Source organism: Otolemur garnettii, unplaced genomic scaffold (assembly GCF_000181295.1).
Source record: "Otolemur garnettii isolate 467f Iridium unplaced genomic scaffold, OtoGar3 scaffold00081, whole genome shotgun sequence".
Lineage (NCBI taxonomy): Eukaryota > Metazoa > Chordata > Mammalia > Primates > Galagidae > Otolemur > Otolemur garnettii.
Window position 1 is genome coordinate 8,015,825 of NW_003852476.1, and position 16,612 is coordinate 8,032,436.

General features: G+C 36.3%; 1 protein-coding gene across 2 annotated transcripts in view; it reads right to left on the reverse strand.

Annotated features, from left to right (window-relative positions):
* The window catches only part of KCNH5 (potassium voltage-gated channel subfamily H member 5), a 384,504-nt gene that overhangs the window by 336,400 nt on the left and 31,492 nt on the right, over positions 1-16,612 (reverse strand). For both annotated transcript variants that reach the window (XM_012807979.1, XM_003794435.1), the window contains exon 2: positions 9,137-9,260. In XM_012807979.1, coding sequence (XP_012663433.1) covers positions 9,137-9,260 — 124 coding nt within the window. The remainder of the gene's footprint in view (positions 1-9,136; positions 9,261-16,612) is intronic.

Consider the following 16,612-nt stretch of genomic DNA (forward strand, 5'->3'; position numbering starts at 1 on the left):
TTATATTAGAAAAGAAGAAATGTCCCAAATCAATAACCTAAGTTTCCACCTTGAATCTATATCTGAAATAGTAACAGCAAACGAAACTCAAAGCCAGCACAAGGAAGGAAATAATAAAAAATACAAGCAAAAAAATCAATGAAATAAAACCAGAAAAACAATAAACCAAACCAATGAAACAAACAAACAAAAATAGTCTTTTATTCCTTACATCATTCCACTCAGACTTTTCATTCTAAATTTATTATACCATATATTTCCAGGGACAGAAGATATACTTGAAGTGACGAATTATATCAGTTAAATAATAAAAGATATTTCAAAATGGGCTGAAATATGTCCATTTCAACGTCTGAAATATACTATCTCTACTCCCAAAGCAAGTGTTTTGGAAGTTAATTCAAATCCTGAAAATACTATTTTCATCCAAAGTTGTCCACACCAGGCTGACAAAATCAGTGAGTCCATGTTCTCTGTGGATATGGCACGTTTGTTTACTTGCTGGGCTTTGTCACATGTAAATATTGAATGCTTTATCACAGTGTCCCAAAGCCTGACTAAGATGGCTGAAACTCAGTGCACTCTTTCAATGGTTAATAAAATTTGAGAAGACATAAATTTTAGAAATGGTAAACATCAGGCTTTAGAAACTATATATAATTTTTTTTAAAGGTATATAAGGTTTTTGGGGGAGAGGTGTTTTTGTTTTTGTTTTTTCAGTTTTTAGCCGGGGCTGGGTTTGAACCCACCACCTCTGGTACATGGGGCCGGTGCCCCACTCCTTTAAGCCACAGGCACTGCCCACTATATATAATATTTTTAAACAGTTTTCAGGTGTCCTACTGAGGAACCTCAAGGAACAAACTATAACAGAAATTATTTTTTAAATTACATAACTTCCACTTGCTTTCTTACATAGAATGCCAAGTTCCCCAAATGACTTCTGACTGTGCTATTCTTTTACTAAAGGGAAAATAAAATTGGATTCTCAGAAGCAATCTATCTCTGCTATAATACTGACCAGTCAGGATGTAACAAAGAACCCATGCCCTTGGAGGACTATTTACAAACTGGGTAATTCTTGAGAAAATCATGTAACTTCTCTGACCATAGTTTCCTCATCAATAAAGGATGATAATCTTATAAATCAAAGGATGACTATTTAAAGGATAACATACATGAAGTTACAAATTATAATATGCTGAAAAATGAACAGGATGCTTCTTATGGGTGGAGTTAGAACTTCACCCTGACTCTCTTGCTTCTACGCAATTCTAGGACACAGACTGTGCTGCCTCTGCCAACACACAGGGTTGCTGTGTCTTAAAGGGTGATGCACATGTTTTTGTAAACTTCTTCCTTTAAGAGCCCAGGAGTTAAAAGCATAAGCTCACTCAGGACTTGCTGCATAGTCGGACCACTTCTGTTGCCACACAACTGGCTGGTGCTAAGACTCAGTCTTGGAAGTAAGTGGTCAGTTTTCTTCAGGCCTGGTTTAAGCCACATCAAGATTGTCTAAAGTTCTGGCAGCTACTTTCATCTGTATCTGACCTAGAAGACTTTGGGGTACAAAGTTTTTGATTTGTAATAGGATTTATGTATTCTGGGATCCCTTTTTCTGAGACTGAAATCTGACACACAAGCCTCATTATGACATCTCATAGTAAGGATGGCGATAGTGGTTGAAAGACTTCCAAGGGAGAAAAGAATCTTACACTACCAACCATCTTACCCTACACTAAATGGCCACGTGTTCCTATACTAAAGCATGACACTCAACCAGTTATTACCACTAATAACTGGTAACACTGTCTCTAGGCTAGAGTTCCCAGACTAGCAAACGCTCCATCAAAGAGCAAAGACTCACTAAATACAGTCGATAAATGTGGTCTCCAGCTCAGAACTGACCACAGTAGAGTATTATAAAGGTTAACGACAGGTGAGCTGAGATATGCAGTCAATGGATCAAGAGGAGAAAAGAAAAATGGAAGCCTAAGAGAGTTAAGGAAGAAAAATAAAAATAAATAAGAACACAGCTTTTAAAATCTAAAAGAGCTAATTTTTGAATAAATCAAAGGCATTACTTTACGAAGTGCATCATAACCAAAAGATTTCACAACCCATTAATTTACATGGTTTTAAAAGTATTTAGATGGAGTAATAAATGCTATATCCATGACATGTAATTAAGGAAAGCTAGAGGTAACACTGGACTTCTCCAATGTGGAGTCACCGGGGCGCCTGCCCTCCACCACTTGTCCTCAGAGCCACCAAGGGAGGCACAGCCTTCAGCCAAATGGAGCTAGACTGACATCTGTCACCTGTCAAGTGCTCTTGTTGGTTGCTGAGATAATTCCATGTTCATAAAACTGCCTGTGAAATCTATTCAATAAAATGTCTCTTAATAGCTCTTCTTCAGTGTCTGAATTGATAGCTTGAGTAAGGGGTTATTAATGGCCTTCAAGAAATAAATATATTTAAAAGCAACTATCTACTCCTCAATCCTTCCTACCGACACTACTTAATTGCCCTCACCCCTCTATCCATCAATAAAAATCACACCATGAGATCTTATTAAATGCCACTCTCCCTGCCAATGATATTCTTCACAGAAGAAAATTGATCCTAAAGTTTATGTAGAGCCATGAAAGACTCAGAATAGCCAAAGCCATTCTCAGCAAAAAGAACAAAGATGTAGAAATCACATTACCTGACCTCAGATTATACTACAAAGCTATAGTAAACAAAACAGCATGCCATGGGCATAAAAAACAGACACATAAACCAATGAAACAGAATAGAGAACACAGGAATAGATGCTTGCATTTGCAGTCAATTCCTTTTTGACACAGGTGCCAAGACCACACACTGGGGAAAGGAAAGTCTCCCTAGTACACTGGTGCCAGGAAAAGTGGATGTCAGTGTGTAGAAGCGTGAAATTAGATCCCTATCTTTTGCCATATACAAAAGTCAAATCAAAATGGATTAAAGACTTAAATGTACAACTTGAAAGTACAAAACTACTAGAACAAAACATTGGGAAAACATTCCAGAAAATCAGTCTTCGCAAAGATTGCTTAAGATCTCAAAAGCACTGAGGCAAAAATGCACAAATGGGATCACATCAAGGTATAAAGCTTCTGCACAGCAAAGAAATCAATTAACAAAGTGAGGAAACAACCCACAGAATAGGTGAAATTATATCCAAACTACCCATCAGACAAGAGATTAAGAACCAAAATAATATAAGGCGCTCAAACAACTCAAAAGAAAACAAATAATCCAATCAAAATGGGCAAAAGATCTGAATAGATATTTCTCAAAAGACATACAAATGGCCAACAGGTATATGAAATAATGCTCAACATCACTAATCATCAGAGAAATGCAAATCAAAACTATAATGAGACATCATCTCACCCCGGTTAAAACAGCTTTTACCAAACATACAAGCAATAACAAATTCAAGCAAGAATGCAGAGAAAGGGGAACCCTGGTACACTGTAGGTAGGAATGTAAATTCATACAGCCACCACAGGGAAAAGGACAACGTTTCCTCAGAAAACTAGAAATAGAACTACCATTTGATCCAGCTGGGCCTATATTCAAAAGAATTGAAATGAGTATATCACAGAAATATCTGCACGCCTGTTTATGGCGATACTATGAACTATTCACGATAGCCACGATATGCAGTCAATCTAACTGTCCATCGACATATGAACAGGTAAAGACAAACGGCCAATAAACACATGAAAAGTGCCACTGCCACTAATTATCAGGTAATGCAAATTAAAGCCACAATGAGATATCACCTTGCCCCAGGTAGAATGGCTTTGGTAAAGAGTCCAAAAATAACAGATGCTGGTGTGGATGCGGCATGAAAAGAACACTTAAAGTCCATTAGCACAATCTCTATGAAAAACACTCGGAGATTCCTCAAAGAACTGAACGCAGACCTACCATTTAATCCAGCAATCCTACTGAGCATTTACCCAAGGAAAAGTCATTCTACCAAAAAGATTCCTACACTAGAGAATTTACTGCAGCACAATTCACTATTGCAAAGTCGTGGAACCAACCCAAGTGCCCACCAATTCATGAGTAGATTGATGAAATCTGGTCTATGTATCCTCTGGAGTACACTCAGCCACCGGAAATCAAGACTGTTATCCTCAGTGAAGTGTCTAAAGAATGACAAACACACACCACATGTACCCATTATCAAACTGGAACTACGTGATGAGTACACATGTGAGCAGAGGAAAATAAAACTCAGTGGCAAACAAGCAGCGGATAGTGGGAGACGGGGACGGAAGAAAACCTACCTGACAGGTTCAATGAACACTGTCTGGGTGATGGACGCACTTGTAACAAAATTGATACCTGCAACCGAAAACGTTTGTATCCTCATATTTCAAAATTTAAAAAAAGAAAATGTGTTACACATACACGAGGAAGTATTCTTCAGCCACAGAAAAACAATGAAATCCTGTCATCTGCAACAACGTAGACAGACCTGGAAGACATTATGTCCAGTGAAATAAGCTAGACACAGAAAGACAAGGATAGCGTGTTCTCCCTCGAAGGTGGAAGCAAAAACAAACTGAACCCATGAAGGTGGACAGAGGAACGGTGGTTAGCAGAGGCTGGGAAGAGTCCTAGGCGGAGGGTAAAGAGATGACAGCTAATGAATGCAAAAATACCGTCTGATAGGCTGAATTGGATCAAGTGTTTGGTAGCACAATAGGAGGACGACAGTTAACAACAATGTATCGTATGTTTTAAAATAATTAGAGGAATGGAACTGAAATGTTACGAACACAAAGAAATGATAAATCTTGAAGTCTGGATGCCCCGATTACCTGGATTTGATCACACAGCATCAATGATGATTCTGTTTTTCTGATATATGTACAAGGTGTCCATCGTTCGTGTGTAATTTATAACAGACAACAACATATTTTAAATAGCATGTGAACTTCATGGATACCCTGTGGAGAGTCACAGGCTGCATTTTCCTACATAGAATGAAGCTGGCTACTTTGTACCTTCTTATTATCCTAAGTTTGCCTAAAACTTGCCATTATTAAGATCAGTAAAATTCTTCAAATTATTTACAAGGTTATTCTTAGTACCAAATGATTTCTATTTATATTCAATCTGAGTTCAGGGATTCCATATTCTATAATAACTACAAGCCATCATTCACCCTGTATTTCAAAATGTGTACATAATTTTTTTTCTTTTCTCCCTTATTATGTCTCCAAGTCAAAGGCTTTTCCATATTTATTCAAGAAATTTTAAAAAGCTGTATTTAAAGAATGAACCTGAGGGGTCCATACTGAACCTCAGAGTCAAAGCACTCTATGATAGCATACTTTTATCTGACAATGTGAATGTTACTTTTTTTGCATGATTATTATTATCATTGCTCAATATTTCATTGTAGCAACCATCTGATTTCTTTTCCGAATGTATTTACCTTCCTTCGTTCTTCACGAGGTTTTTGTTTCTAGTTCTTAACATTGTTATTAAATTTTAAGCCTCTTTAATTTTGTGAAGGCAATACGTGGAAACCAAGCAAACACATGCGTATGTATAGAAAAAAAATTTTTTAAGTTATATTTAAAGAATGAGAATCACGATGCACATTCTGTTTTATAAACTGGGGAAGGTAGTGGGGAAAAACTAGTGAGTTTTCTGATTTGGGGGTTCTAACATGATAAGACATTGTCATTGTCATTATCGTTCCAACATGACTTAGGGCTCTGCCATGATACTTTTTAACCACCCTAATACTAGACATTTAGATTATTTCCAGGTCTTCCCTCTTCTAAATAAGGCTGCAGCAAACTTAACATGTGAATAGTTTAAAAGGAAATGAGGAAGTTTAAGGAGGGAAACACATTAAAATAGGTATCGCTCCCAAGAAAACCTGGCAGCATTCAGCTATCACTTGCTCCTGGAGTGGATGCCAGTCTTCACCTCTCCGCGAGGACGTTAAACTGGTTGCAAATTTTAGATTAGCAAAACACATTCGGCATTTTGTACAAGCAAGTAATAACTGTTTATGGTGGGAACATGTCATTTTCAAAACACTGTCTCTGAAAAGTGAAGACAACTTGGAGAAAGACTTGGCCACATCTTTTTATAGTTTTCTCACTATAAAAAAGCCTAACATAATCCAAAATTCTCACTCACGACACTCAAATGCTGCACCACTTGGGTCGAAATACAACAAACACAACTACACTGTAAAGAAGCATGTGAGTCCTGGGTTAGGGTTTACTGCAAAATAAGCCAACCTCACTCAACAAGCACTGGCACAGAACACCACACTGCTCTGCAGCACACAGAAAAGCCAGCAAAACAGAATTCCTACCTTTAAGGCACTTACAGCCTGGGACTAGAATTCCTACCTTTAAGGCACTTACGATCTGGGACTTGTGGTGAGAGGGGGAAAGCAGCTTTCAGAGGAGAGAGTACAGTAATGTCACATACCAGCATTTTTTAATGAATCCGTGGTACGAGAAATGGTACTTGCCAAAGAAAACAAGCCAGAGACAGGGCAGATACATGGTACATAAAAAGGGATGGGAACCAAACTTCAAAATTTATTCCCAATATGAAAAGCAATACTTCTCAAAAATGACAGAAAAAGCAGTAAGAATAAAATCCCAACAGATAAAGGCAGTCAGCTTAAGGCCAAATGATGATGCCACAGAAACACACACAACCAACCCTGAGGGTCAGAGAAAGGAAAAACACTCCTTGTTTGGAGAATCACACGCACCTCCAGGTGGGAGAATAAAAAGTAGGTAAAGTGTACCTGTGTGTTCTGGAATTTTACAGGATAAAATCTACCATAAAACTAACCTTTTCCTAACTTAACCCCTGCTGGGGCAGAGGGGAGCTGCCATATTTCGTATAGACCATCACTCTCCCAAGTCCTTAGCATACACTGCTGGTGACACTGCCTGTGTGACAGCAAACCACCCAGGGTTAAAGGCAGACAGAAATCCTGCTCTCACAGAGACTTTCCCAACCAGGGACCATCATTTTCCAACAATCCCATTTCCAGTTTCATTCCTGGGAATGAAGATTAAATGTAGGAATAACTTCAGCAGAAGGAAAAATAAAGGAAGGAAGAAGAAGTTAGATTATTTCTCAAACCAAGAAAAACATAAGAATCATCTACAGTGATTTTCTTTTTTTTTTTTTGAGACGGAGTTTCATTTTGTCACCCTTAGTAGACTGACATGGTGAGTGCCATGATGTCACAGCTCACAGCAACCTCAAACTCTTGGACTCAAGCGATTCTCTTGCCTCGGCCTCCCAAGTAACTGGGACTACAGGCACCCACCACGACACCCAGCTATTTTTAGAAACAGGGTCTCACTAAGGCTCAGGCAGGTCTTGAAGTTGTGAGCTCAGGCAATTCACCTGCCTCAGTCTCCCAAGTGCTGGGATTACAGGTGTGAGCCACTGCACCCAGGCCTCATCCACAGTGATTTTCAACCAGTGCCCCCAGGACCCTGGTGTGCCATGAGAGGATCTTAGGTGTGCACAAAAATTTTTAAAGATCATTAATTAAATTAGTTTCAAAAGAAGATCAAAGCATATTCCTTTTTCACTTTTGTTTCCTTTGGACAAACATAATTTAAGTGTACTGCGGAAGTTTAATTATGGGTTTCAGTGTGCCGTGAGATAAACAAGGTTGAAAACTGACCTAAGTTATTGGTTAAAATACTGACTCCTGACCTCACCCACTCACTTCAAGTGACTCTGATTGAGTAGGTTTAAGAGGTGTGAGAATCTTTGCTTTATAAAACCTGTTTAAGTGGTTCCTACATCCGGACACATTTAGACTCAATGGTATAACAGGAAATCTCTGCCCTCCACAAAGATGCAAAATATGTATGTATATGTGTGTGTGTATACATATATATATACAAGTATAGAAAGTATAGAAAGAAAAAGAGAGTTGTCCCTCGGTATACATGGAGGATTGGTCCCAAGACTCCCATATATACCAGTATCTTCACACACTCAAGTCCCCTATTCAGCTCAGTGGAATCCACATACAAACAAACAGTCAGCCCTCCCTACATATAGCTTTCACATGCCCCATTAAAATACTGCATTTTCTACCTGCATTAGGTTGAAAGACGTCTGCTTATAAGCGGACCCAGACAGTTCAAATCCACGTTGTTCAAGGATCAACTACGTATGTATATAATTATATATGATGCTTCTCAGCATAATAAGTAGAAAAAAGATAAACCACTGTGTGTCCCTGGGCACCTCCCTGAACATGGCTCTACCTCAGTTTTTCTCATCCGAAAAACAGGATTTGGCCTAGTAAAAAAAAAAAATCAGATCCCTTTTAGTTCTAAAATAACTTGGTTTAATGCTCAGTAGAGTAAGAGCTGTAGAGAAAAAAATAATTCAAGGCAAAAACATCCCTCCCATCTGGTCTTACTGAAATATTGTAGAAAAGTTTTTTATTCTAAATTGGTCCCTGATATGGTTTCCTTTTCTTTTTTCTGAATCCTTTTTTTCTTAATATTCTCTTCAAAATCACTGAAATGACATGTCTTAAAAAGAGCTGGTATAAATAAAGTAAGCCAGATTCTGTTTTATGTAAGTCAAACAAAATAGCAATGGTACAATGTACCAACACTGTACAGTACATGTGACTCGCAGAGGATAAAGGAACTTTACCTTGAGGAGCCTCAAATGCTCATGAAACAACTGCCACTTGGCTGGGGGCTGTTTACTCCTGTTCAAGACAGGTTTGGTTGCTCCAGAGACGCTAATACCAAAAGTGGTTCCCTGATACAGGATGTACCTGCAATCTGCACTAGTTCTGGGCTCATCGTAAGTAATCAAAAAATATTTATTGAATGAATTAATTAGTTCGCAGATATGTAAAAATCTTTCTCCTTCTCAAAGTTCTCACCAATGGCTCGTGATCTGTATATCTCCATTGATAATATAGTCTCCTTAATATTCCAGTGTAATTTTTAACCCTATAGTTTTTATATGTGAGACCAAGAAAGCCTAAGCCTTTTAACCACATGCAGCATTTGGTTACATTCCGAAGGGACTACTGAGCAGTTCTAGTACCTACCTGCAAGTGCTGCTTTTCTGCATGACGTCAGCTCGGTGATATCCAGAGAGTTTACAAAAACCGTCATTACTGTAAACTACAGGCCAATCCACAATCTGGGCATTTCCCAGTAAGAAACTCGATTCTAAAGGAAGAAAGGGGGGGGAAGGAAGTTACTTAGCATCAATGAACAATTTACCTCTTTCAAGTAATCACAAAGAAAAATTCATTAAGTATGAACAAATTCAGTTATGGTTTGTTGTGGTCCAAATAAAATAATCCATTCTTGAGCTTAACATAATAAGTTTACTATGGTTACAAATGACACCTGCAATAAATACAGAATTTATATACAAACTAAAAATTCCATTTATAAGAAACCAGTTTATAATATCTCTTTGCATTTACATATACCCCAGGTATGAAAACAAAATATAGTTACTACTAAACCATGTTAATGACTATAAATTACACTTAAAATAGATTAACTTATTAAGATTAGGGCTACAGTCACTTCCCCCCAAATTGAGAATACTTAACTTGGTAACAAGGATAAATGAGATGACCCTCTCCACAAATTCCGTTAATATAATTTTGACATGATAGACTGATCGTGAAAAATCTAATTTAAAACAGCATTAAAAAGTCCTCTTTTAAAACAAAATTATTCAAAGATATTTTCTCAACCCCACACTACACAGAATTTGGAAACTATCAGTACTCTATAAAAAAAGAGCTATCTCTGTTCTATTTTGCATAGAAAAGTTTGCTTTTGTATAATACAAAAATAATATATTTTGACATCAACTTTAATTGAAAGTATAATAGTTGTAGGCAGTAACCTTAGCAGTTGTATAGATCACATAATATGTCAATGTTAAAATGAATTAAAATTAGTATGAAAACATAAAAATCATCTTCAAAATAAATATTGTAAAAGTAAAAATTTGGAAAAGAATATTATACTTAAATTTTAACCTAAAACAATTTCTTTTTAACTAATAGAGTAGCATACTAAAAGTAGAAATGAATTTTTGAGAAGACCATAAATCCTAACTTTTCAAAAAAAAAAATGCAAACCAAGATTTATTAGGTAGTTGCTATGTAAATGACAAGGCTCTGGGTCAGACAATAGGATGTAATAAATATCTAACAATCAAATACAATTTAGCAGAATAAATACTAAATAAAGAAGCACAGGGCAAAATATGAAAACAAAACATCGGTTTGTAGCCACTAGGAAGTGACCAAAAGCAGAAACTAGAAGGGGCAAAACCTTGGGAAAGGGGAGCGGCGCCTGTGGCTCAGGGAGTAGGGCGCCGGCCCCATATGCCAAGGTGGCAGGTTCAAACCCAGATCCAGCCAAATTTCAACAACAACAAAAAAACCTTGGGAAAGGGAAGCTATGGTACATAGTATACTAATTTAACTGTCCATTCACCTGAGAGGACTCCCCAGTTTGGACAATTCATGAGTGAAAGACCTCAAACAGAATTGGAGGCTGCCAGAGAAACTTGGAGTTAAGAGAGAAATCTTTCAATGGGCACTGCCATAAACCAATGCAGAAATCCATCTCAACTCCTTTATGCACGCACAGGGTAAGACTACAAGGGCCCAGCCAAAGCTAGAAGGTTAAAGAGACATTAGAAATTTCACCAAATACACTCACACTTAAAAAAAAAAATTAAAAGAAACCCTTTTTAATTCAAGACTCTTCTTGATTAAGGTGATCCACCAATAACTAAACTGCCTGGTTTAAAAGAAAAATACAACTCCTTTCAGAGAAAAGTCATGAAATCTAAAATCTCTGTGATGTATCAATACAAGATCCCATAAACAATCAAAAATCATTGGACATGAAAACAAACAAAACTGTAACAGAAATCAAGGGAAAAATAGGCACTAGAAAGAGAAATCAATAGGAGAGCAGAGAAATTAACAATATAATCTCTGAAATCAAAACTTCATAGGATAAGTTTAAAAGCAGATTCCATATGTTAAAAGCCCACTAAGGACACTGCCGCAAATGAGGCAAAAGAGAAAAAGGTTAAAAGGCGCCCTGTGGGACAGTATCAGGCAATCTCAAATATGTAGTTGGGTCTGGGGGAAAAAAAAAAAACAGAAGAGGAGGTAAAAGGCAAACACCTGAAAAAACGTTGACTAAAATTTTTTCCAAACAGGCTGAAAAACAGCAACCCACAGATCTAAGCTCAGTAAACCCTAAGCAAAGTAAGCACAAAGGAGCCGTAGTAGAAAGAAAAATCTCACTAAAAATGCTTAAAATGAAAGGTAATGAGATGGTTAATGGGTACAAAACTACAGTTCAATAGAATAAATGAGATCTAGGATTTGGTAGCAAAGAAACAACTATAATTAATAAAATTTGGTGTATATTTTAAAATAACTAAAACAGTAGAATTGTAAAGTTCCTAACACAACGAAATGATAAATGCCTGAGGTGATGAATACCCCAATTACCCTGATTTGATCATTATGCATTGCAGCCAGTATCAAAACATCACCTGGTTCGGTGCCTATAGCTCTGTGAGTAGGGCACTGGCCACATACACCAAGGCTGGCTGTTGGAGCCAGCCTGGGCCTGCTAAACAACAATGACAACTGCAACCAAAAAAAAAAAAAAAAAAAAAAAATATATATATATATATACACACACACACACATATATATGTACAGCTATTATGTGTCCATATGATTAAAAATAAAATGTTTTTAAAAGAAAGAATGATACTAGGAAATATATTAAAAGAATCCAATGATTACCAGTGAGGCCATCTTCATAAATTCTTTCCCTAGGCCAATAAGGTTAAAAATCATATAAATGGGACCTGATCAAGCTAGAGCTTCTGCACAGCTAAGGCCACGATCAACAAAGCAAAAAGACAACTTACAGAATGAGAGAAAATACATGCATGCTACCCATCCAACAAAGAGCTGATAACCAGAGTCTACCAAGAACTCAAACAATCAACAAGAAAAGAATCAAACAATCCTATTAAAAATTGGGCAAAACTTGAACAAGAGCATTTCCTAAGAAGACAGACTAATGTTCAACAAACACATGAAATAATGCTCATCATCTCTAATCATCAGAGAAACACAAATCACAACCATCTTGAGATATTACCCAACCCCAGAGAGAAGAGCTTACATCGTAAAGTCCCCAAACGACAGATGCTGACATGGTTGCAGAACTTGAGTAACACCGTTGGTCGGACTGCAAAGTCATAGAACCTCTGTGAAAAGCAGGATGCAGAGTCCTCAAAGAACTAAAGTAGACACAGCATTTGATCCTGCAGTCCCATAACTAGATATTTACTCAAAGGGAAAAAAGGCATTCTATCATAAAGACACTAGCACTTGAATGTTTATAGAAGCGTAATTCACATTTGCAAAGATGTGGAAACTACCCAAGTGCCCTTCAACACAGGAACAGATTAACAAATTGTGGTCAACCTATACCATGGGATATCAGCCATAAAAAAGATGGAGATTATGTATCTTTTGCAACATGGATGGAACTGGAGACCATTTTGTTTAAAACAGTATAAGAATGGAAAAGCAAACCCCACATACCCAGTACTAAATCTGAACTGGTAGATTAACACTCCACACTCACATGAAAGAAAAACTCAGAAACCCAAGCAGCAGGGAGGAGGGGTGAGGGGATGGGATCTGGTAAATTGTCACCCGAAAGGGTAACTTGCCCAGCCATAGGGCGTGCTACCTGGGTGTGGGGCATACCTTCTTCTAGGACTTTAGTCTTACAGATGCAAACTATGGAATCTAATTGTTTGTACATTAAACTGAACTTTTCCAAAAAGACATACAAAGAAAAAAAACGTATCACTTAAGGGGGAAAGGCAGGGACAATAATTGTAGCATCCTATTCATGAAAAGTGATGGGCAGAAAACAATGGAATAGCGTATTTAAAATACTTCTAAGTATTTAAAATACTTAGAAAATATATTCGTTGACATAAATTTTTGTAGAGAGCAAAGCTATCCTTCAAAAATGAAGGCAAAGTAGAGACACACTCAGGAACAAAAGCTAAGAGGATTTCCAGTAGAATCACACGAAAACAAATGCAATTAACATTTTAGCTGAAAGAAATAAGAAGAAGAATCCTCACAAAAAGAGAGAAACAAAAAACAGATAAGACAAAAAGAACATAAACCACAAGATGGCCAACGGCAATCTAACCATTTCAATCCCTACATTAAATGTGTACAGGATGAGCACACTGACCCACTGATGCTGGAGGGTGATAACTTTTTAACTTTTTTTGCACAACTTTTTGACAAGCTCCCAGCACACTAGTCTCTGCAGCAGTGAGAACTCTGAGCACCAAGTGATAACATTTACCCTTAGGAGGCAGATGTGTGTGAAAAATCAGCCCTCAGCAATGACCTTGAGCAGTAGGTTATAAATAACTCGCACATCACTACCATTCTAATAATGGAACATGGGGCAGAAACAGATTAAAACAAATTTTCAGAATGAATTTTATTTTTTTTATTAAGTCATAAACACATAGATCATGTATACATTAATGCATTTGTGGGGTATAATGTACTGATTTTATATACAATGTAGAATGCTTATATCACACTAGTTAATACATCCTTCACCTCATTTACTTAATTATTGTGTTACGACATTTACATTCTATACTTAATAGATCAGAATGAATATAACCACAACAATGTACTGTTTGGGGAGGACCACTTAAAGGATAGACATAGACAAGTTAAAAGTAAAAGTGTGCGGAGACTACACCACCCTGACACTGAGCATGAGAAAGGGAGTATGGCAAATTCACAGAAAATATTTGAAAACAAAAGGTATTATCAGACATAAAGAGAGACATTTACTAATAATAAAAGTCAATGGGTGAAAAGGACATAAAACTCCCAAATGTGCAAGAATGTAATGAAGAACTTCAAAATACCTGACAAAAAAATGACAAAACAGAAAGAATAATTAGATAATTTCCCAGTCATAATGGGAGATTTTAACCCTCTCACTTTAACTGGCAGAATGATCAAATGAAAAAAAAAAAAATGAGAAAGAATATGGAATATGTGAATAACCCCAGTGATATCAACTGACTCAAAGTGGTCAACATTCACAGAATACCTGGTGCTATACTACAGAATGCACATTATTTTCCAGTGCCCGTGGGACTTTCACTAAGATAGAACATATTTTGAGCCACCAAAAAAAAGACAAGTTTTGAAATACTGAAATCATGTAACATAAATTCTCTGATCTCAAAGTACATTAGAAATCAGTTTTTAAAATCCAAAAAATTCTGCAATATTTGGATATTACTCAGTTCATGTCTAAATGACCAATGAGCCAAAGAAAAAATTAAAAGAAATCTGGAAGATATTTTCACTGGATGATAAAGAAAGAAAATAAGAAAAATTGTGGGAAACAGTCAAAGCAATGCTTAGAGAGAATTTATCATTTTAATTGTTTATTTTTAAAAAAAGGTTTTAAATTAAGTAGCTAACTAACTTTTCTTATGAACAAACCAAGAGAACGGCAGCTATTTAACTCAAAGTAGAAGGAAATAAAGCCCAAAATGCAGACCAGTGAAAAAGAACATATTCAAAGAAGAATGAACATCAACAAAGTTAACAGTTGGTTCTTTGGAAAAATTAATAAAAATTATAAACCTCTTATAAGACTTACAAAGAAAAAAGTGACATTCTTCCAATATCAGGAATAAAAAAATGAGACACTACTGAAGATCTTACAGATAGCAGATAAGAAGATAAAAGTAAGTTTTTGCCAATAAATTTAAAAACAGGTGATTATGAATTGGGCTACAATAAACATTCTGGTGCAAATATCTTTGTTGTAAAGTGATTTTGGTCTTCTGAATATATATCTAGTAGAGGAATTGCAGGTTTGAACAGCAGGTCTACTTTTAGATCCCTAAGTGTTCTCCAAACTTCTTTACAAAAGGAACGTATGAGCTTGCAATCCCACCAGCAGTGCAGAAGCGTTCCCTTATGGTAGGATCACACCTATGGTTCACACTGCAAGGCTACATGTCAAATCTATTAAGTGTGAGTATAAATGTCTTAAGACAATAATTGAGTAAATAAAGTGAAGGCTATGTTAACCAGTTCAATATAAGCATTCCAAATTGTATATAAAATCAGCACATTGTACCCCATACATGCATTAATGTATACAGTTATAATTTAATTTAAAAAAAAAAACTCAGATGAAATGGATAAAATTTCTAGGAAAAAAAAGCAATGTCTAGAACTGACACTAAAGGAAATGAGAACTAGAAGAACTGGATGTCCACTAATGACAACTGAAGGACCAGGTGTCTCCAGGCTCAGCGGAGTCTCTCAAATATTTAAGTGAGACATAATACAAATCATTTCAGAAAACAGAGAGAGAAGCACATCCCAAGTTGTTTTACAAGGTCAACAATATGGTACAAAATGTGATAAGGACTACTGCAATAAAACAGCTATCCAGCAGATATTATGGAAGTAGTTTTAAAGCTCTAGAAGAAAATACAGGCAAGTAGAATCCAGCAATACATTTTTAAAAAGATATATGCCGGAGGTGGCGGGTTCAAACCCAGCCCTGGCCCAAAACTGCAATAAATAAATAAATAAATATAAAAAGACAACAGATTATGACCAAGTAGGAATTATCTCATGAAAGTAATGTTGATTTGTCACTATGAAATCAATCAATGTAATCCAATAAATACATCAACAGGATAAAAGAGAAATGCTTTCTCACTGGACCCAGGAAAAAGCATTTGACAAAACTCACTCTCATCACAATTAAAATCACTCAGCAAACACGATCTTGTAGAAGATATCTATTAAAAATCCATCATTCTTAAAAATAGAATATTTTTCCCTCTAATATCAGGAAAAAGAACTTAACTCTTAAACTCAACATTTTATTGGAGATCCAGTCAGTGAAAAGAAACAAAAACAAAATATATTAATATTGGAAATAAAGATGTAAAGGTTTTCTATTATTCAGATGGCATGATTATTTGTACAGAAAATTCTAAGGACTATTCAAAACAATATCCAGAATTAATAAATGAATTTAGCAAGGTTGCAGTATTATAAAATCAACATAAAAGCCTACTGTGTTTCTACTAGCATCAAGCTATGGGAAGATTAGATTAAGAGCAATTTCATTTTGAATTATATCAAACAATAAGAAATTCTAAGAAATAAATTTAACAAAAGAAGAAGACCTCCAGCTTAAATTAAATAAAACCTAAATAAATGCAGAGCTATGCAGTATCTATCGCTGGAATACTAAATTTTTTTTTGAGACAGAGTCTCACTCTGTCACCCTGGGTAGAGTGCTGTGACATGATTATAGGTCACAGCAACCTCAAACTCTTGGGCTTGAGCATGTCTTGCCTCAGCCTCCTGAGTAGCCAAGACTACAGGTGTGTACCACTACACCCAGCT